This window comes from Hibiscus syriacus, unplaced genomic scaffold (genome assembly GCF_006381635.1).
Source record: "Hibiscus syriacus cultivar Baekdansim isolate YM2019G1 unplaced genomic scaffold, ASM638163v2 tig00110777_pilon, whole genome shotgun sequence".
NCBI lineage: Eukaryota > Viridiplantae > Streptophyta > Magnoliopsida > Malvales > Malvaceae > Hibiscus > Hibiscus syriacus.
Window position 1 is genome coordinate 2,276,145 of NW_024062858.1, and position 24,199 is coordinate 2,300,343.

The following is a 24,199-nucleotide window of genomic DNA, read 5'->3' on the forward strand; positions in this document are numbered from 1 at the left end:
CAGCATTTCGAATACAAATGATTGTTAATCATAATATAAGACCATTACATGATATAAACTAGAGTTGAAATAGCAGTTCTAGTTGGTTGCATGTTACTGATGCTAACGATATTTACATAGCCCAAAAATAAGATAGGGATGCAAGGAACTGGACTACCCTAGAAGAGATGGTTGGACGGAACAAGTGACCTAACTTCCGCTTTCATCTGTTTCGAGTTCGAGTTGAGGATATTATCTAGAGTTGAAACAGCTTCTACGATGTGTCGCCCTTTGTTCAACATAATGCAGCTTGCCCTGAAAAAATATAGAGGAGCTTTTAATAATGCTGAGTTACATGCATTTGATCGTTAAGCACTGACTTCCACTAGGAGAAAGGAACAAAATAAACAGAAAGACCTTCGAAGGGAAGTGATATGCCTACTGCTAGTATATATATATATATAAAGAAATGTTCGAGAAAAGAGGCCAGATTGCTTTCACATTTGGACAATAACACTATACACGAAAGATGGAAATATATTTGTAGTATGCTATGCTCTGGTATAACAGTCAGAAGACCATTAATAAATTAAATTTGCGCTAAGGGAACTGAAAAATGCATGTAAAAGTGGCTGCCTAACTACTGGAAGTGCCTATGTAGCTCAAGCTAATTATAAATCATTACATGAATTTCACTGATAACATACGGAAATAGCTAGGGAAATATAATTTGATCACTTACCTCCTTCCACTTGCAACATCAGTAATCTCAGCTCTTGTCGGAACACCAGATTTGACAAGTGATTCAAGGACCTGAGTTGCCCAAATAACTGGTACGTGAGCAGCACTGGAAATAGATAATATCTCCTCTTGTATATCAGCCAATCTTTCCCACCCACACTCCACAGCAAGATCTCCTCTGGCAATCATAACACCTAAAGGATTTGAAGATTTCATCGCCTCCAATAGCAAGAGGGGCAACTTCTCAAACCCACTTCTAGTTTCAATTTTTAAAACAATCCCCAGGTTCTGAAGTTTCCTTTTCTCCAGTTCTTGACGAAGCACAATAATATCACGAGTATCTCTAATAAATGATACACCTACCATGTCTGCATGGGAAGCAACAAAGTCAAGATCCACTAGATCCTTTGAAGTCACACCTTCGAACCTAACATTGCTGTCAGGGATGTTGATGGATTTCTGGGATCCAAGTTTAGTCCCTCTGAGGCCAGCGTGAGTGATTGAGACAACAATCTCCGAAATACTAGTTCCCTTAATGACTCCCCAAATCTTCCCATCATCAAAAGCTATGCGCTCTCCAGGTTTGACTGCATCAAACAAATAGCCTGATGAACATGTTATTCTATAGGCACCACTTTTGTGCCCTTTGAAATTATCTTGGTCACATGTACCATCCCGTGATATTATTAGTAAATCCCCCACTCTTAGTCTGATAAATGACTCTCTAGCAGGGACATCTACCACTTTTCCAACAGGGAACCTACCTTTCTTCCTCTTGATATATAACTCTGTTCCAGAACTAACATAAGCAGTCCTAGTACACTCCGCCATAAAGCCAGTACCAGAAAAAACGTGACAGACTCTGGATATCTTTAGCATCCTTTTCTTACCTCTAGCATCAAAGAACCTCAAAGCATCACCTACTTTGATCTCACTGAAAAACTTTTGGTCATCAATGAACAGAACAGCGTCAGGAGAAAGATGAGGAGGAGGAGCACCAGCTCCTTTATGAGAAAGCCAAACTTGTGCAGGAAAAATCACATTTCCGGTAGCATTTTTCTTGGGGGATATTTTTACAACACATGGACCAGGCTTTAGATCATCTGTGCGAAGTTTTGGTCCAGCTAAATCCATAAGAATTCGACATGGGGCCTCCAGCATTTGAGAACTTTGCTTTACTCTTCTAATTATCTCACTCCAGATTTCAGGGCTTCCGTGGGCACAATTGATTCGAATAATTGAGGTCCCAGCCTTTATAAGATCAGCTATTAGTGTTTCGCTCTCAAGAGCTTCTTCTCCAACCGTTGTCATTATATGATTCAGTTTGCTACCTTGAAGCGGTCCCAATAATAACTCTCGGTTTGAATATGCCTTCGTTCTCAATGTGTCTATTGCAAAATGCCCTTTCTTTTGTTGATATATCTTTGTGCAAATTTCAGGACTTGCTTTCTTGTTAGTTCTTACGGACTTCAACTGTAGGTTCTTCAACAGTTCAATGCATGTGATTAGACTAGCTAGGACAGATGAATTTACCATCTCCAAATTCAGTAGACTGATCAAAGCAAGATCATCTTTGAGTGGCTCGTTGTCGAGACATTTCAATGCCAAATAATGGATTAAGTTTATTGCACTCTCCATATAATTTCTGCAATGAGAAAGTCTCTGTAAATCAGAAAATGCCTGAAAATAAGAAACCTGAAGTGCATGAAAAAGTAGTTTCCAACCAAGATAGGTATAACCAAGATAGGTATCTCTTCTCAAGTCACTCAACTAAGTACTTACGTATTTTCCATTTTCTTTGAGGTTAAGATTTTAAAAAACCTCATACAAATCATAAAAGACCTGATTTATATCAAGTAGAGGGAAAAAGGAAATTTTGACAGATGGGTTATAGACTAAGGACCGATTATGCCTTATATCAGAAGAAAAAGAGACCATGTATGATGTAAGTCAATCTATAAGAACGGATATAGTTTCAACTTTCAAACATACTTGTGACATGATTTCAACCTAGTAGCATTCCACTGCTCTGACGCCAACACATGTAAATGTACAGCCTTCAATTTGTCCAGGAGGCTTGCCAGATTTACTGAGTGTTCAACCATCTGAAAGACACCAGAACCTGATTCTGGAACAGAATCAACAGCTTCCTCATACAGATCACTGGAGCTATAATTATTTTCAAAAGGCATAAGCACTTGGTCATCAGAACAAGCATGTGAACCACTTCTTCCCGATTCGTCGTTTTCATTTGGAATAGCAAAAGCTGCAGTCTTCATAGTTAGGGTGTTCCTAAGTTTTGGCCATAATTGAACAGTTTTCACTGACTGCCTTACATTAAGTCTGCAAGGCAGATCTGCAAACTTCCCCCCCTGATTGCATAATCGCAATTCCGAAACATCAACAGCGTGGATGGCCTGGAAAGAAAGCATATCAAGCTTAGCTAAAAGTAGAAAAGCACATCATCGAGAAAACCAATCACTAATATATATATGAAACTAAAAATAAATAAAACCTGACAAAGAAATGAAAGAATTGGGGAATAATTATGTGAACAGGATTTACAAAGCAAAATCCATAAGAATTCAGTGTTAAAAATAATTTTATAAATATACCGAAAACAATTCAATAGAATTTTTTTAATGATATGAAAGCGTTTCTTGATAACGCATGGTAATTATAAAGAACGAAAGGGGGAGAAATTACATGGCGTAGAGCCTTATGATTTGTGATAATAGAAGCCGCCATCTATACTCTGATCCTCAGCTCAGACACAGAAACAGATTGCAGAAAGTGCGAACCTGCAAACACGTAAAAAAATCCCCATTTAAAAAAAGCTTCAGATTCATTAAGAAGGCTGAAACCAATCAAACGTAAGAAATAATAATAAAAAAACAGATTTCAACACTAAAATTTTGATAAATAAGAAAAATGAAAACTACACTCTAATTCCAATCCTTTAGGATATTTCGTGGAAACAGAAACCTACATCGATAATTCTCAGGAAAGGAAAACGAAATCACAAACAACTGTTTTCTTGGTTTTGATATTCCGAAATTGAGAGAAAATTTTGGAATAATTGAGAATAAACACAAAGGAATGAAATCAGGTACCCTTTTTAATGGCGTATTGACGTTAGGTTTTGGTCCCTTCCCGGGGCTTGCCGACCTGTATTCCTCCGCGGCGGCGACACTGCCTTTAGGATTTTGCGCCAGAAATGGAAGCATGGAAGTTAAAAAGGGATGAGATCTGAAAGGAAAGGAAGGGAAGTGTGGAAAACTCGTGCCTGTATTCGGTCAAGGTTTTACACGTGGCAGTTATGTACTGTTAGTCAAAGCCGCCTATTCGGGAATACGAGATTGTAAGTACTCCACGTTTGTATTTTATTTTTATTGGATAAATTATAAATTTCACTGCTCAATTTTCATTTATTTTTATTTTGATCATTCGAATGTTAGATCATAAATAAAGAGGTAACATGACAGTAATGTGTGTTGATGCGAATTGTTTTATATTAATATGAAATATATGCCTAATTTATGTCATATTTCATTCTTTTTTTTTATTTTATCTTCTTCCTCCAAAGATGAAACTATTACAGTTTCATCCATGTATCATGTTGACGTTGTAATTATCATTCTTTAATGTCTTTTTTACCACTCTAGATATCGAAAAATTTGTCTCATTGTCTCCTACTACTCTATTACTTTAAATTTAAATTAAATCATTTTAAAATTCATAAAACTCAACCCTAAATCCAAAATTCATGAAATTTCAAATCACTTTATTCTATAATATCCACCATTTAATCAATGTGAAATCAGATATACAACTCGCTTCCTCGTTCTCTGTTTTCCCGCAATTAGAATTTAAAAGAAGATATTTTATCATCAAACAATCAAAAGGAGTTCAAAACTAGGGAATTTTCATAAAAAATAGATAAGTTTTGGGATTATTTTATAATTTTTAAAAGAATAATGTTAAACCATAATATTATTGAGTATTTAACGGACGAGTGATCAAAATAAGAGTAAATTAAATTCAGTAAGTATTTTTTTTAAAAACGATTAGTGATTAAAATAAAAGTGAAAAAGAAAGTTTAGTTATAAAAAATACAATTCCCTCTTTTAATTAAAATAAAAATTGTCTGAAATTCGATATTATGTAAAGTGATCCTTTTGTATAAAATTTGTTGAATATTGACATAATCTTTTTTTTCTTTTCTCAAAATGAAGTGAAAATAATTTATGATTAGAAAATATAAATTCAAAAATACAACAACAACAACAACAACAACAAAATCCTATTCCCATATGTAATGGGGTAAGTGGGAGGTAAGGTAGTAGGCTGCCCCCAACGCCAGGTTGAGAGCAGCTTTCGTAGAAGACCTCTGGCAGACATAAAATTAAAAATTGAGATAAAATGTACATAGTTGAACAGTCTTCATATGCAGTCTTCATATGCGCGTCTATAATAAGAAGTAATCCCTGCGGGAAAAAAAATCTCTGCATATAGATAGAAACGTAAGACTCGACTAAATTTAAAACGATAAAACATGAAGAGAATGATACGCAGAAGTCAACAATAGCAAGCTATGAGAAGGAATAAAGTCAAATGGGTTAAAACCTAAACTACGGCAATACTACTCCGCTACCCTAGTTCTAAGCCTTCATAAATTCCAATTTCAGAAACGTATAGAAAGTAGAAGTCAATGGAATTACTACAAAGACATTAAAAGAAGACAGAGATGATACACCCTATGGATGTGACCCGTACTACTCTGCTACCCTGGTATTAAGTCTCCATACTTTCCTATCAGAAGTCATGTCTTCGGTAAGGGCTAAATCCTTCAAATCAGATCTCAAGCAATCTTCCCACTTTCGCCTTGGTCTTCCTCTCCTTCTGGCACCGTCGACTGTAATAGACTCTACCCTCCTGACCGCATCCGACGGTTGTCGCCGTAGGACATGCCCAAACCACCGAAGTCTTCCCTCCCTCAATTTTTCGGATACAGACACCACCCCCAAGGACATCCTAATACCAGAGTTTGGTGTCATATCCCACAGAGTCCTACCACATGCCTATCGAAGAATTCTCATCTTTGCGGCCTCCATCTTCCTTACGTGATCCTTCTTGATTTCCCAACATTCTGATCCATACAACAACGCTGGTTTTATTGTCATTCTATAAAATTTTCCCTTAAGTTTTAGAGGTACATTTTTGTCACACAAAACTCCAGTAGCAGCTCTCCACTTTAGCCGTCCCACATTTATACGATGTGTAACGTCAACATCTACACACCCATCTTTATGTATCATAGACCCTAGGTACTTGAAACAATCTTTTGAGGGGAGAATGTGTCCTTCTATGCAAACTTCTACATCTTCATCGTTTTAGTTTGTACCCAAAAAAATTATAGTTTTAGTTATTGAATTTTATAAAATGATCATTAAGTTTTGAGTAAATTGTGCCTATGATCACTTAATTATTGTCTCTTTTCATTTTGACCATCAATCTTTTAATTTTATCAATTACACAATGATGCATAAAGACATATGAACAGATGCATGATTTTATGTTAAGGAGAATGAATTTCTAAAACTTTAATTAGATGAAAACATATTATCAATAAAAATATCTAAAATATATAATAATTTGACATTTTTAAAGAAAACGACTATCCTAACCACCCACTCAATCCATAAGACAAATACTCCTCGTGTTGCGTCACAGTAGTGACCTCACCTCCCTCTTCAGGAACGAAGGCAAAGCAAAAGCAGCCTTATGCATCTGTCCATAACAACATAATCATATCATGTGCATATACATAGAAGACAAATTCTCAGATTACAAACGACATGTACACGTAGAGACGACGTTATATAAAATTTTAGGAGATAATAGATTATTAATATAAAATATAAAAAATATCTAAATTATATGAAAATTTAAAATTTTATAAAACGATCATCCCAATTATCCCTTCGATTTATTATCGTGTACACGAGTTCTCACCTCAGAGTTGTAATATCTAAGTTCTCTCTTATGCTGAATCAACCGGTGGCCCCTCCTTTGAGCATATTACAAAACCAATCACCACTGCAATGAAATAAGAATGAGAAAGATTTATCAGATGACGTAAGATTTTATACCAGGAGTGGTAAATTTATAGAATTTTAGCGTAGAAATTTATAAAATTTTAAGACACGAAAATAGACTATTAATATAGAATACAAAGAAAATATCTAATTTATATAAGACTTTGAAATTTTCATGACATCGCCTCCTCAGTCTATCCCTAAACTTGATACTTTGCTGATTGATAAATGGTAACAATAGAAAGCATAATCGAATACCTTGGATATGTTGGAACACTTGCACATGCATAATGAACAGAACCCTTTAATATTTCTCCGCAAATCGAGACCATGTCATCAATTACATGTGTATGAAGCCACATACTCTCCGCCATGTTACATAGGACACCACCAGGCCTTAAAGCTCTTGCTATGGTCTCAAAGAATGGTTTTTTCACAAGCTCTTGAGCAGGACCTACAGGATCCGACGAATCGACAATGATCGCATCGTACTTCCCTTCCGGCACATGACGGAGAAACTCAACCGCTGTTAAGATCATGCACGAAAAAACTATCAGCTGGAGAATATGATAAACATCATCAAATCCAGATTGTTTCGTCTTACCGACATGAAGAAAAACACGACTGTCCTCGAATCCAGCAGCTAATGCTGGAAAGAACTTCTTAGAAACCTGGAAGAAGAGAAAACGATAAATGTTTACTGAGTAGCATTTTTAGATATAAATTAAGATGAAAAGAACAAGAGATGCATACTTCTATAACCATCCTATCTATTTCACATATATCAATGTGCTCAACAGAGCTGTGCCGAGATCTCTCTCTTAGGACCCCACCATCACCCCCTCCAACAACCAGAACCTGTATTCAAGGACTGACATAAGATATTATGTTAACAGGACATATTTATAAGATTTTAAGAGATGAAAATAGACTATAGAAATTATTTAAAATATATGAGAATTTAAAATTTTCAGTGAAAAATACCCTAATTGCCCCTTCGATTCAACATTTAGTTAAAAAATTAGCATGGATAAGATTGGGAATTACAGTTTTGGGAGATGGGATTGAACAAAGCGGAAGATGAGTTATCATCTCTTGATATGCAAATTCATCTTTCTCAGTCAGCTGAATTATACCATCGAGAGCAAGAACTTTCCCATAGCTTGATGTCTGAAGGAAAAAAAGGGTATAGTCAGTAGGAAGAATATGCAGAGGTAAACAAGAATGAAGATGGTAAAAATAGAGCCAAACCTCAAAAACAAGAACCTCTTGATAGTCTGACTTTGCCTGGTACAGGATGCTTTCAACTTTCAAACAATGTGCTTCTCCAGCAACAAAGAATTAAATTAGCATGAGAAGTTGTCTCTACTCCAACTCCAACTCTGATTTCAACTTCGGACATTATCGAGACATAAGATTAAAAATGTCCTTAATGTTTAATCACTTTAGTTTTTATTTTTTTCTTTTGGAACATTTTGGTCTATAATATTTTATTTTAGAACAAAAAGACCATAATACTTAACTAAAAATTCACTTTAACCCTTAACATTTCATTTTAGGGGAAAATGTCCATAACGTTATTTGTTTATTGACTAAAGATTTTCAGTCGCATATGTATCTTTTTGTCCTAAATAAAATGCTAAGGCCAAAATGCTCAAGGCATAATGTCAAAAATGTATCTAACGTTTTACTAAATCACCACTTTAATTCATATTCTTTTTTTGAGAGTACTTTTGTCCCAACATTTTATTTTGAGGCAAAAAGGCCCCTCCATGGATGAAAACAATTAGTTAACAAACGATTAACACTCTAAAATTGAAGTTTTCCCCTTAAAATAGAACGTAAGAGCCAAAATGCTCCAAAAAAAACTAGGTGTCAAATTAACTATTTAGTCAAATATTATGAGTCTTTTTACATAAAAATTCAATGTTTAGAGTAAAATGCTCTAAAAAGTCAAATTAACTATTTAATCAAATATTATAGGTATTTTTACCTTAAAATAAACATTTAAAGCCAAAATATTTTTTTTTAAAAAAGAATCAAAGTAATTATTTAATCAAACATTAAATTTTTTATATATAAGGGATTTAACATGGTGAAAAAGGTCAGAATTGTCACTAAAGCTCACCGGGCCATATAGGATTGTTGAAGTAAACCGTCTTCTCAGCCTTACCTACAAGCGAGGATAGGGGGAACAGTTAAAACCATGTAATTCTGGAAAATAATAATGAAAAGAACATAAAAATGAAAGAATTCAAAGATAATGACCAGAAGAAGACTGAGATTCTGAGAACCACCCAGGAAGAACAGTAGAATGGCTTTCAGCCTTCAAGCAACAAGAAGGGATACCCTTCTCTGAACAATTCACACCGTCCATAATCGTTGGGAACTCGAAACCTCTTCCTGAGTCTTTTTCCCTCATGGATTATCTTTCACCCCTTTAACTCCAAGCTCTATATGTATGCATTAACAGACGGAAAAAACGGAGAGTTAATGAACCTATTTATATGTTGCAGCTTTGAAAAGATGATAAGAATTAAACAAGAAAGTTTTGTTGATGAATATAGTATTAAACAAGAAGGGAAAAAAACTGAGAAACAAATATAGAAATAAGATTTAATAAACCTATTTATGTGTTGCAGCTTTGTTTTTGATGAAAATGTTAGTGTCACGGACCAAATCCCACCACCGAGGTTAGCCCATGAGAAGTAGCCCAAATGGGGGTTTGGACCTTCTAGAAGCCACAAAGAATTAGGTGGTATTTAAATTTGTATAGATAATGCCCACTTGTTTTTGGTAGGTAAAGATTAATCTCGACCGTCGATGTAATTAGATCTTAGCCGTTCATTGAGGGGAGCTTTAACTATAAATAGAGGCCTCCCCTCCTCATTTGTACTCACTCCTTCACTTTGAGAAATCATAAGAGCATTCTTCTCTCAAAGCTTTCTTATCTTTCTTCTTGTGCTAGTTCTCTTGTCTAGCTTCCGTCGAGGTTCTAAGCATCCTTGCTTGGGATATTTTTAGGCTTACTTAGCCGCAATCACTAAGAAAGCGACTAAGGCCGCACGTTCCGAGGCGTCAAAGTTCCAAGGGCGTGACAAGTGGTATCAGAGCTAGTTCTACGGGAAATGGCACAACACAACCAAGACGAGGTCCCCACAAGCGAAGTGATGGAGACTCGCGCTGCCGTGGCAAAGAAACGAGGGAGCTCGAATGATATCGTGGCCTCGTTCGAGCAAAGGGTCGGTAGATTAGAAGACCGATATAATGAAGTCCAAGAGACTCAAGACTCGGTTGAATCTCGCTTGGAGAAGGTGGAGTCCGTAGAGGATGTACTCCGTGAAGAAACCCAAACACTCATCAGCGAATTGACGGAGAACGTAGACGAGCGTACCAGAGGCCTCGAGAGCATGTACTTGGCCATGAGGGCCGAAATAATGCGGGAGGTAAAGGAGCTTAAGAGCGAGCTGCTCGTCTACAAGGTTGCCGTGTTGAATGGAGTGACTGGGGAGGCGCAAACACCAAGACCCAGGATCGACGTCCCTAAGCCGAATGAGTACAAGGGGAGTCGAAATGCCCAAGATGTGTAGAATTTCATTTAGGGCATGGAGCAATTCTTCCGTGGCATGGGTATCGAGGATGATACCAATTATCTTAACGATGTTGCTATGTTATGGTGGCGTCGTAGGTGTTCCGAAAGTACAAATCCAAAGGAAGCATGACGGCTCACTCAGAATGTACATCGACTATCGAGCTTTGAATAAGCTCACCGTGAAGAACAAGTACCCGATCCCATTGATTGCCGACTTGTTCGATCAACTTGGTGGTGCAAGGTGGTTCACCAAGTTAGATTTACGGTCCGGATACTACCAAGTTCGGATAGCAGAAGGCGATGAACCAAAGACTGCTTTCGTGACACGCTACGGTTCATATGAGTTCCTTGTGATGCCCTTCGGTCTCACCAATGCTCATACAACCTTTTGCACGTTAATGAACAAGGTACTACAACCCTTTCTTGATCGTTTTGTTGTAGTTTACCTTGATGACATCGTTGTGTATAGTCAGACCTTGGAAGAACACATTGAATACTTGAGGAGGGTGTTCCAAGTCTTACGAGAGAACGAGCTTTATGTCAAGGAGGAAAAATGCTCGTTTGTATAAAAGGAAGTGTCATTCCTAGGCCATATTATTGGAGGAGGCAAGCTCCAGATGGACAAGGACAAGATTCGGGTGATTGACGAGTGGAAGCCACCCACCAAGGTGACCGAACTACGAGCATTCTTGGGATTAGCCAACTATTACCGATGATTCGTGAAGGGCTATTCCAAGATTGCCACACCTCTAACCGAGCTACTCAAAAAGGACAAGGCGTGGGAATGGAGCACGAAATGTCAAGATGCTTTTGAAAAACTCAAGGATGCCATGGTAAATGAGCCCGTGTTGGTACTACCAGACTACACCAAGCCTTTTGTAGTTTTCACCGATGTATCCGATGTTGCCATTGGTGGAGTCCTCATGCAAGAGGGACATCCGGTTGCATACGAAAGTCGGAAGCTCAATGAAACCGAAAGGAGGTACTCGGTTCATGAAAAGGAGATGACAGCAGTTGTACACTGCTTGTGCATATGGCGACATTATTTGCTCGGGTCCAAGTTCGTGGTGTTCACGGACAATGTTGCCAGCAATTACTTCTTCACCCAAAAGAAGCTTTCTCCCAAGCAAGCACGTTGGTAAGAGTTTATTACCGAGTTCAAATTTTCCTTAGAATACAAGCCTGGGAAGGTGAACTGTGTTGCAGATGGCTTAAGTCGAAGGTATGCCATCGAAACTGTGGAAGGTACTCTCGTCGAGAGGATCAAAGAAGGATTACCCCATGATCCTGTGGCCGAACGAATCATTGAGGGAGCCAAGGAGGGGCGAACCCACGAGTTTTAGCTTGAAGGAGAATTGCTTTACCACCGAGGCCATCGTCTCTTTGTGCCTCGATATGGAAAGTTACGCAAGGAGCTCATGAAAGAATGCCATGATTCCAAATGGGCAGGACACCCAGGAGTTGATCGGACTTTGGCCCTACTTTCAGAGCAATACTATTGGCCGCACATGGCTGAAGATGTGCAGGCTTATATGAAGACTTGTCTTGTGTGCCAGCAAGACAAAATCGAGGCAAAGAAACCGGCGGTACTGCTTCAACCATTGCCCATTCCGGAGCGCCCATGGGAAAGTATTTCCATGGATTTTATCATAGGTTTGCCCAAAACTGATGGACTTTCAAGTATAATGGTTGTGGTTGACAGGTTTTCAAAGTATGCGACGTTCATACCAGCCTCTAAAGTCTGTTAAGCCGTGGAGGCGGCTCGACTTTTCCTCAAGCATGTGGTGAAGTATTGGGGGATGCCAAAAACCATCATCAATGACCGGGACACGCGGTTCACAGGGAGATTCTGGACGGAGTTGTTCAAACTGATGGGATCGAGCTTGAACTTTTCCACTGCAGTTCATCCACAAACCGATGGGCAAACCGAGCGAGTGAATGCTCTGTTAGAGATCTATATGAGGCACTACGTGAGTTCCAACCAACGAGACTAGCCAAAGCTGTTGGATGTGGCCCAATTTTCCTACAACTTACAACGGAGCGAGGCGACAAACCAAAGTCCATTCGATATCGTAACCGGGCAACAACCGTTGACACCCAACACGATTGTTACTAAATATGAGGGGCCCAATCCATCAGCACACAACGTTGCCAAGGAATGGCATGAGCAACACGACTTAGCCCGAGCATGTTTGCACAAGGCGGGAAAGCAGACCAAGAAGTGGGCAGACCAAAAACGAAGGGACGTGAACTTTGAAGTTGGCAACCTTGTCCTTGTAAAGTTGGCTAACGTTTTGCGCCATGCGGATGTACACAAGGGACTTGTGTGAAGATAAGAGGGTCTGTTTCGAATCGTGAAGCGGGTAGGCACCATGGCCTACAAATTGGAGTTGCCTCCAACTATCCGAGCGTATCCCGTTATCCATGTTAGCCTGCTCAAGCCGTACCATCAGGATACCGAGGATCCAGATCGAGGCAAGTCGTACCGAGCGCCAGTCGGAGTAGCAGTCTCATATGACAAAGAGATCCAAGACATACAAGTGGAAAGGGTTATTCGACGGCCAGGAAACCGCCCAAGGCATGAGTACTTTGTCCTGTGGAAGGGGCAACCCGAGTGCGAAGGGAGTTGGGAACATGCCGAGGGACTTTGGCAATTCAAAAATAGAATAGACCAATATCATGCCAAACGAGTGACGAGGGCGTCACCGAAACCAGTTGGGGAGAATGTCACGGACCAAAGCCCACCACCGAGGTTAGCCCATGAGAAGTAGCCCAAATGGGGGTTTGGACCTTCTAGAAGCCACAAAGAATTAGGTGGCATTTAAATTTGTATAGATAATGCCCACTTGTTTTTGATAGGTAAAGATTAATCTTGTCGATGTAATTAGATCTTAGCCGTTCATTTGAGGGGAACTTTAGCTATAAATAGAGGCCTCCCCTCCTCATTTGTACTCACTCCTTCACTTTGAGAAATCATAAGAGCATTCTTCTCTCAAAGCTTTCTTATCTTCCTTCTTGTGCTAGTTCTCTTGTCTAGCTTCCGTCGAGGTTCTAAGCATCATTGCTTGGGATATTTTCAGGCTTACTTAGCCGCAATCACTAAGAAAGCGACTAAGGCCGCACGTTCTGAGGCGTCAAAGTTCCAAGGGCGTGACATTAGTTTCTAGCCATTGTTTATATAGCCATGTGCAAGAATCCTTTTACTTACTTACTTTAGTCAGAAACAGTAAGCTTTTCGTTTTATTAAATGTTTAATGAATCATCGGCATATTTTTTTTTCATAATATAAAATTAGTCCTCAATAAATAATTATTTGGTTTTTATTTCGTTTAAAAAATTTAATTGTAATGTTTTTTTGTCAAAATAATCTCTTTTCTCGTGAACAGAATATCATGGACTTAAAAGGGAGCCTTGTCCCCATTAATTATTTTTTAAGTATTAATTAATATTGAAAACATATATTTTTTAAAAATACATAAAGAAAATGTTATGTCTCTTAATTAAAAAATAAAAAATATTTTAACCTCTGTTATAATAAATTCTCGATTAGTCTATTGTATGAAAATCTTTAATTGACAAACGATCAGCATATATTGTTGATGTATCATTTCTATATGTGTTCAATTACTGACATAACATGTGCTATTTTCATTAGAATAGATGATATGATATGTGTCACATCTACAATAAATGTTGACTTTTAATTAACTAATATTTTGTTTAATATAAGTTATTTTGACAAAGAAATCTAAAATTTTAGGATTAAAATATTCTAAGAAAATAAAGATTAAGTGACATTAGGTGAATATTGTGGACTAAATTTTATTATTATGTTTTTTCCCTTTACCTGGTAATGTTCGGTTCTCAACTTTTTTATTTAATCTTAAACTATTTCATTTTTGTTTTTGAATTTTATGATTTAATGTGGCAGTTGTTATTGTTAAAAAATAAAAGAAAAATAATTGATATAAAAATTAATTGAAGAACTGATGATATTGGTTATATGAATTTTCTTCAATTATTGTTATTGTGGACTATATTTGATTGATTAATGATTTTGAGTGATAAGAACTGATGATATTGGTTATATGATAAGTGACATGATAAGGATGTATAAAAAAAAGGGGTAGTTGAAGAACTAAGGGAAAGAAAGATTAAGTAAAGGAAACAATATGAGAACATTAGCATATATGTTCTTATCAATGTGTGCAGTGAAAATTCGAGGACGAATTTTCTTTAAAGGAGGGGAGATTTGTAACATCCCAAATTAGGGCCAGTGACTAAATTGCAAATTTTTAAGTGACTAAATTACAAATTTTAAAAACTATGTGCTCGATTTCGAAATAAGTTAAAAGTTCATGGATTTAATTGAAGAAAGTTGATGTTGGATTTAATGGTAAAGTTTGGAAATAACAAGGGTATTATGGTCTTTTCTAAGAGATGATTTTTATTCTTTTGTTTAAGGGATATAAAAATGTGGGAAAGGAGATATTTTCTCCATACTATTCTTCAGTCTTCTTCTTCCTCCTCTCCACCGTGAAGCCTTGTATAAGGTAAGTGGGTCTTCAGTTGGTTAATTCTTTCATTTTAAAGCTTGTTTTGATTCTTGTGATGTTAAGAAAGATTAAGGAAAGCTTTAGGTGGCTTAAAACTCAAAGATTAGCAAGTTATAAGAAATTAAGAAAATGAGTTTTTAAGTTAATTTTTGAAATAGAAGGAGTTAATAGATTTTGAAGTTTAATTTGACTTGTCAAGGGTTAAATTAAGAGATATGAAGTGATAGAATGGGCTTTAGAACATGTTGGAAATTTAGTGTGATTTTTGAATGCCATGAAAATGATAGAATTTTGAGTTTAAAGAAGTAATTATGGAGTAGAAATGAGTTTAAGTATGTGTATGAAAGTTAGGAATATTAAAGGGAATGAAGTATGAAGTGTTGAGCTGAAAATGAAGTGATTTTCGAGCTAAAAATATGATTTCTAGGCAAGGGGAATTGGTACCCATTCAAGGGGAACCGATACCCCTTCAAATGAACAAAAAATTTCCAGAATGACATGAGGGAATCGATACCCCCATAGTAGGGAACCGATTCCCCCTAAAGGAAAATTGTAAATATTGGTTTAATAAGTTCGTTTAAGTTGCTAGTATCAAATTACAAGGTGTAGGTATCTAATAATTGTCTTAAAATGTATAATTATGTAGATTCAGAGCCTAAACGAGTTCTGGAATCATTGACAAGTAAGATCGATAAAAAGGGAATATGAGAGATTGGAATGGACTAGTGAGGCCAGGTGAGTGCATATTAGTATTATATGATGTTAAATGGAAATAAGACTTGCGACAAGTCTATTTTCCATAGTAAAATGCATGAATTCATAAATAGAAGTATATATGTGTATGATTTATATGTGTTGACATGTTATTGTATATATGTATTATATGGTTGATGTGAATATGTGATATGTTATGATGATATAAACCATATGATATGATAATAAATTATATGAATATAAAAGATAAGTTATGTGATAAGATCTTTGATATATACATATATATAAATGAAATATTACTACGTGAATACATGTTATGAGATAATTTAAGTAATAATATGAGAATATGGTAAAAGTGAGTTTATGAGAAAGGATATGAACTAAGTAAGCAAAGGCTACATAAATAATATATATTAACTAGGAGACTTGAACTTCAGTGATACTATGAGCATATAAGATAAGATAGAGGAGAAAGATTAATATGCTTAAATAAAATTATGATACATTAGTTGTATAATAGAAGCTATGGAGTGATATGAAATGATTATAGGAGTTGTACGGAATTAAATTAAGTAAATAGATTAAATTGTATATAAAAGAAATAATATAAGTAATATATTCAGGTTTATAAGTATAATGTAGGTTATGTAATGCAAGTGCATACCAAGAAATACAGAATAAGGTAGATGATATGATGTAAATTATATTATGAATTAGTGATGTAGGAATGAGATATAAATATGCAATAAAACTTATGTGTTATATGATAAATATGAACATATGAGAATAAGAGATTAGATAAGTGACTTGGTGATAGAAGCTATATGACCATGGATTAGGTAAATATGAATAATTTAAGTGATATGTAACTATGAGAATTTGAGTATGTATCCATGTGAGTTGATTCATGAGGTTATATGAAATATTATACTATATGACTATGTGAGTATATGAAAAAGAATATAGGTACATGCAGGTTATAATTAAAGGAGTTGTGTAACCATGCTTGATATGTATTACATGTATGGGAATATAAGAGAATAAAACATAAACTATATGAAAAGATATGATTCATGTGATGTGAACCATGTGAACATATGAGAAAGTGTATAAGTTATATGTATTACATGATATATGTGATTTTACAAGAAATGACATGAGCTATGTGATTACATGATTATAAGAGATCAGACATGTGATAAAAGATAATTAATATGCATGTGTGAATATGAAATGATATAAATGACAATGCCCATGTTGTGTGTCATGAGAGCTAGGGGTATAGTTGGCATGCCAAGAGTCGAGGGTCTACGCGGTCCTTCGGGATATATATATATATATATATTCTTTGGAACATGTGTGAAGTCTTGTGAGACACATACTTGATCTCTAGCATATGTATATGATTCTTAAGGAATGATATGTGGTCCTTATGGACATTATTATATGGCACTACGGTGCAATTCTACGCGGCACTACGGTGCAATTCTACGTGGCACTTCGGTGCATTTATATGAGCTGTGATGACAACATTAGTGCACAACCTCCATAGACTCACATATCTATAGTTCTTACATATGTACATGGGCTAATCAAGAGATATAAACAATTATATGTTAGTGATATGATAAATGTTATAGAAATGATATGATGTTGTGTGTGTATAGTGTTTGATTGAAAAGGTTAAGCATAAAAGTATGTGATTACATGATAAACTGCTAATGATGATTTATGTGTATGCATGTATTTATTGTAATTAATTGATATGCTTTTACATGATATGAGGAAATCATGTAATTTGGTATATCATGATAGAACAGAACATGCATGTATTGATATATGTTATAAAGTGCATTATAAGTTTTTATGTCTCACTAAGTCATAGACTTAGCGTGTGATTATTTCATACGTAGGTTACAGAAGCTAGAAGAGAAGCGAAGAAGAGTAAGACAGGTCAACACCCCCCTTATAAAATTTCAGATCAGAAAATAGAGAATTTAAATGTTTTGGTTATTTTGAGTATAGTTGGCATGTACTAATTGGTTGAATTAGTTATGCTCTGATTGATTTTGGGTATTGTGGTCAATTTATGTAACTAAACCGCTTTTACTTTAATGAAAGATTTAAATTTTCTTTGAATTTTGTCAAGAGTCAAAGTTTGAAAAGTCAATGCGACACCTCAGCCTCGTATCCGGGTCGGGTACGGGTTGGGGGTATTACAGACTCCCATTCGTAGATGTTTATAGCTGAACTGGATTAATTCTTTCAACCTAAAATGGTGAGTAAAATAGTGAGCTTTGAGAAGCTCAGTAATACAGAACTACCAAGTGATATTGAAGGACATGCAGACAAATGGAAAAACATAATTTTCCTTATTAATTCAGATGTCTACAGGTTTTCGGTTTGAGTAATATTCCACTGATATCTCTTCGAGTAAAAGAAATGAAGATTTCAGTTCATAAGAAACATTCAGAGGACCAAGTTCAGGAGATCAGAATAGGATATATAGTGTGTTCCAACCAAAACTAGTGAAAAGGTACATATCTTTTTAAAACAATAACAATTTAAAACATACTTTCAAAACTATAGTAGAAGCCTCCAACCAAACATCTTTATGCAGTTCCCCAAAACTACATCTATAAGGACTTAACCTAAGCACACAACAAAGGAGCCACCCTAAGGGAATGCATTGGGGCCTATGGCCTACCTAGATAATGATAATAATAAAATAGTTCAAGTATTAACCAGTATATTCCATGATCCATAGATCAGAAATGATAATATTTTACAGTGAAAACAGGTAACCAAATAACATATACCATGGAGCCATAGTTCATAATCCAGTAAATCAATGATTTCGAAAAATCATGTTTTAAAATAAGTAAAACATTTACTTGTCACATAAGGAACGTACTAGAGGATCCAAATATTCTTCGGAGATACTTGGTATTTATCAGATAGGTAAACATGAAACTTTTGTAATTTAATAGGATTTATAATCAAGATCCCTATAAAAGGGGGTTTGATAGCTAATTGATTCATTATTCACTAGGGAAGTGATTTACCAAGATTATATAGTATTAAGATATTTTTCGTAGGCAATTGGGTATTAGGAAGGCATTCAGAATCTTTTACATCAGAGTTATTGAAGATTTAGACATAACATGAGTGTTCCCATTATTCAGGCAAATCAGGGGCATTTTAGACATTTGGTTCTTGAAGAATTCTTAGTAATTTAATCTAACAAGATTATAGAGATGATTTAAGGTATTCCAGATTATATATTGAATTATTAGGATTTCGAGTCCGATTGATCTATAGTTCTCAATATTGTGATACTTGTCAATCATTAGGACTGTGATACTTCACTATTATTCACTTCTTATTACTGCTTGCACTAGTTGATCTGATCAATATCAAAATCATCCTTGATCAATTTTTTAGGAGACAAATAGGTATTTTATTGGTATTTATTTTATTTCTGTGTTGTAATAGTATCCAAAATGCCCCGATGACTTGAGTTGTGCTATATAACATTTAGAGGCAGTACAATTATTTAGGTTCATCGATGTTTCCATAGTCTATCCATAGTCCTTTTTACACTTTAAGGGTATTATCGTCATTCCATTTAATTCTGTCAGTGTCACTACTTCCGATAACTTAGGCTTCAAGGTATTCTAGTTTAATTAGAGTTCAGGGTATTTTGGTCATTTGAACATTGAAGGTTATTTTAATTATTTTGTAGCTCGATGATATTTTGGTAATTTTGATTAATTCAAACATATGTATCTTTTTTCTGGTAATTTGGTCAGATAAGTTTGTTTAGTGTTATTTTTACTCTTAGGGGTATTCATGGTCTTTTGGTAGTGTAAGGGCATTTTGGTTAAATTACAATTCAAGGTTATTCTTTTCTTTTCTTTCTATCCAGTTTTTTCTATTTAATTCAATTTTTCTGACTAATTAAGACAATAATAATATTTCCAATATTTTAGTCTTTAGGTGCTTTTGATAATCAATAAATATAGGTCTTGTACCTTTTCGAATGTTAGGATCCGCTTATTAGTGACTATCCGAGCAGATCATGAATTTAACAGATGAAATAGTGATTTATCGAATTAAAATACGAATCTCAAGGTACTTTCGCTCTCAAGTCAGTCCGAGCCATTTTTACCCCATATGGGCAATTTTGTAATAAGGTGATTCCGGTATTAAACCTTTTAACGAAAATAATTAGAATTTAATAATTCTGAAGTCATTGGCTCTTCAGATTAATTACTGTACTTGAAATCATTTCTTACAAGTCTTCCAATTCCTTTATGTAATTCAATCGAGTCTTAACCAATTTATCATTTAAACTGTATTCGGCTCGAGTCCATCCATTATCAAACATGCATAATAGACCAATCATATACATCCATGCATTTATCCATTATCAACATGTTCTATAAAGCATGCAAAGAGATAATAAAGTATTATCTCGATTTTCATACTCTATCGATCGAAAATTTAAACTTCATTCGATCACTCTTGAACTTGAATTCAACATCCAATAATTCATCGGATACATAGCAACCGAATTTACGTCAGAAACTGAACTTAATCAAAAAATCAAATTTAACTCCGAAGACAAATCATTGAAAAACGACTTATCAAGTACAAATTTGGCAAAACAGACTTCGGATTCGAACTTGGGACGTCAAAAAACATAAAATATAACTTTTCAGAAAATTTAACTTTTTTTGTCAAAGTCAACGGTCAGACCGGTCAAAGTCAATGGTCAGACTGGTCAAAGTCAACGGTTGGATCGATTAAAGTCAACAGGTTGGGTTAGTTTGACTCAATTCGACTGGATCGGTTAGGTATGACTGGACTGATTCCAGAAGCCTCCTAGACCGGTTGGAGAGCCCCATGCGCACTACCGGCACGTGCGACAGTGACAGGGGTTGTTTCGATCGGTCGATTCTCCCCTAACCAACTAATCACAAAAAACAACCCACAACTAATAAAAAAATCAGCCAAATCTACGCTAAATTAACCGAAAAAACACTCGAAGCTTACCCCCAACGACAGTCGACGATGTCACAGCGATAGAGGCGTCACTCACCTGGGTTTTGTTCTCACGTTGCCGATGAAGCTGATGATGGTGGCGGTGTGCTGCAACACATACGAAATCAACCGAAAAATGAAGATTTTACGGCGGCTGCATGGTTTCTCCCTGAATCGATCGAACGTTGATTGACGACGAACGACGTTGATTCTCGACATGAAACCTTAGGGATTTTTGTCGCCGGACATAGATGGGTCAGATGCGGGGAACGAGTTGGCTATAACAACCGATGGTGAAGAAATTGGTGAGGCAATGATGGGGGTTTGGCTGGGGGTTAGGGATTTAGGGATCATGGGGTTTCTAATATTTTTATTTTTCACTGTCTAGGAAAATGGTAAAATTTAGGATTAAGTCCCTAAACTTCCCATAGATTCCAAAATCGAGCTATAAACTTTTAAAAATTTACAATTTGATCCTTAACTTTTTCCTTGCTACAACTTTAATTTAATACTTTAAATTAATAAAATTTAGCCCTTAAATTGGGGTGTGACAAAAAATGAGTAATAATTAAAACTGATAGTAGTAAGGCCATGAAAATAAACAACATCGATATTCTTATTCACCCAGATTGGATAGAAGATTTCAAGCATATCTCAAGAGAATTTGTAATTTCAAAATGATAATCGATAAACAAATGATTGAAAATAAATAAATAATACTAAGATTTACATGGAAAACCCTTAGACTTATCTTTATTATGGATAGATAATTGATTAGTTGATTGCAAAGGAAATTAAATAAAGTATAAATTTACTTTAATAAAGTTCTCTACTTTTAATCAAATTAAGTTTATCACTTTTCTAATTAATTTGTGTCACTTTAAATTCGAGTCAAACTTCAACATAAGAAAATAAGACAATAGACATCCTTGGCAAATACGCATAAACTTTTAATCGAACTATGTTTATTATTTTTCTAATTAATTTGTACCACTTTAAATTCGAATCAAACTTCAACAGAAGGAAATAAGACAATAAACATCCTTACCACGCATGGGTTTTCTTGAATGGATCACATGAATTCACTCAATCTCCAGAGATAGTTGCTGAAAGGATTCAACTAGAAAGTATTCCAATAGCTTAGGATAGGACTCCAATCTCCCTCTATACACCAAAAGAAAAAGAAGAGAGAGAGAGAGAGAAAGGGATTGCCTATAATCGAACTTCAAACCTGATTTTATAACTTTCACATTAATCTTAGTTTTTAATAACTCCATCATTAATTAATCTTAATTAGTTACTTATTTTATGATTAAAGTTTAATTATATTAAATTACTTTTAATTTAAACTAATATTTTGTAATTATTAATAAAATATAAATTAGGGTAAAATACATAAATGGTCTCTCAATTATAGGAACTACTTTGTTGAGTCCTCAATTATAGGCCATTATTTTGTTTAGTCCCAGACTATTAACAAAATAGTCACCCGACTATTCATATGTTTCAAACTCGTTCTTTTTCGTAAAAAAAATAAAAATTGGAGGTTGTTTGAGCTAAATGTAAACCTATTAATCAAGATATGATAACATTTAATCCCAAAACCGCATGAGTTGTATTTTGTGGATCGATTCTCTATTTATATTATGTCGTCAAGCCAATGCTTGAAACATTAAGTCGTCGAGCTAATGCTTAAAAGCAACGAATGTGTCAGTATACATCATTACAATATGATTTTATCATATTCCAGTCATCAAGTTTACTTCCAGCTCAGATGAACGTTAAGTTTTAACGAAAAAGGACGAGATTAGATGAATGACCATTTTATAGCTTTTAATAGTCGGGGGATGGAATAAAATATCACTATAGTTGAGGGACTCAACAAAAATCACCTATAATCGGGGATCATTTTGTAACTTTTAATAATCGGGAAACTTAACAAAATAACTCTCTATAATCGGATAACCATTCAGATACTTTCTCCTATTAATTATTAGTTATTATATATAAGTCACATACTTTAAGTTCAACATTATTTTCTTGAGTGGTACACTGGTCCTTAATTCTCAGCCACTCGGTTGCGAGACCGAGTATTGACAATTTATGCTATTAAAGGCAACATTATATAGTGGGACGGAATCATAATTAAATATTAATAGAGGTAGAAATATTTGACTATTTAAAAAAATATAAAGACTTATTAAGTATTTAAACTCAAAATTCAGCATAAACTAAGCAACATTAGTGATTAAAGGATTGTTGTTGTCCTTGAGGTCTCGAGTTCGAGCACTGCTCATGTGGGAGTATGAGCGTTCCTTGTTAAATAGTTGAGAGTCTTTGTACATATATTACCTTGTATTCACCCTAAATTTATAAAAAGAAAAGAAAAACTCAAAATTCACAAGATAACACTTAATTTGTGTAATATTTAAACTTACAATGACCGAAATATTATTAGACCAAAAGTTTTGAGAACACGGGGTTGTCTTTCTTTATTTCGGTCCTACTTGATTAAATATTAATAAAATTTTATATTTTTTAATTTAAATATTTATTTTTACATAAACCAAAATATTATTAGACCAAAATTATATCAAATATACAAATTTAATAGGGGTCGGGGCCCATTTGGGCCCTCACTATGATCCGCCCCTGGGTCTAGAAATAGTCATTTACTAATACATATGACTTAGCATGAATACAAATCATAAGATCATTCTTTTAAAGAAAAAACAGATCATAAGATGACCGGTAGAAAGTATAATTTTTGTATTAATGTATTTCTTTTGATAATATGTTTTTATCTTCTAAAATTTTATAAATTCTCCATGTAATATAAAATTATGCGTTTGTCATCGGTTATCATATTGTCTTGATTTTTTCCATGATAACAAATGTTGTTACAAGCTTTGGATAAAGAAGAGGTTCACACATAAACAAAGGTAAATAAAGAAGAAAGATAGAGATTCACACAAAACAAAACAATAGATAAAGCATAAAAATGGAGATTCACACGAAAGAACGGAGTCACGGTTGATGAGGTGTGCGAGTCCTCTAAGAAAAAGGTTTGTGCCTAGTAGTCTCTGAAATTTGAAGATAAACTATTTTGAATATAGGTCCTGTTATTAGATTAATTAGTAATAATGGATTAAATGAGGCTGAATATGATTTTCCTAGCAAGGAAGTCTCAAATTTGAGGACAAAGACTAAATGGAAAAGATTGCAAATTATGAGGGGTAAATTTGTATTTTTCCAAAAAAAAGAAATTTCAAAATTTGAAGGATTTATGTCATAAAGGGATGATAGTTGTATTTTTTCCTTAGTTTGGAGTACTTACGATTAGAAAGGACTAAATTGAAAAGGATATAAGAGTTCAAGAACTAATGTTTAGATTTTCAAAAAGTTGGGAAAATTGGATTTTTGGTGAATTTGGTTCATTTCTAACTATTAGTGATGAAATAAATTGGATTGGA

The 24,199-nt window shown here is 35.0% G+C and overlaps 2 protein-coding genes across 2 annotated transcripts; both read right to left on the reverse strand.

The window, feature by feature from the left end:
- Window positions 1-5: 5 nt before the first annotated feature.
- Window positions 6-3,963, reverse strand: LOC120139955 (plastidial pyruvate kinase 4, chloroplastic-like). The gene is made up of 5 exons (XM_039155043.1): window positions 3,834-3,963; window positions 3,427-3,521; window positions 2,713-3,137; window positions 722-2,365; window positions 6-294 (listed from the first exon to the last, which is right to left on the reverse strand). Exons 2-5 carry the CDS (start codon window positions 3,466-3,468, stop codon window positions 159-161), a joined length of 2,247 nt encoding a protein of 748 aa, XP_039010974.1. The 5' UTR covers window positions 3,469-3,521; window positions 3,834-3,963; the 3' UTR covers window positions 6-158.
- Window positions 3,964-7,018: 3,055 nt separating this feature from the next.
- Window positions 7,019-9,240, reverse strand: LOC120140014 (spermine synthase-like). Its single transcript, XM_039155084.1, has 6 exons — window positions 9,087-9,240; window positions 8,950-8,991; window positions 8,070-8,149; window positions 7,866-7,988; window positions 7,572-7,676; window positions 7,019-7,489 (listed from the first exon to the last, which is right to left on the reverse strand). The coding sequence occupies exons 1-6, from the start codon at window positions 9,238-9,240 to the stop codon at window positions 7,019-7,021; spliced, it is 975 nt and encodes a 324-aa protein (XP_039011015.1).
- Window positions 9,241-24,199: the final 14,959 nt, after the last annotated feature.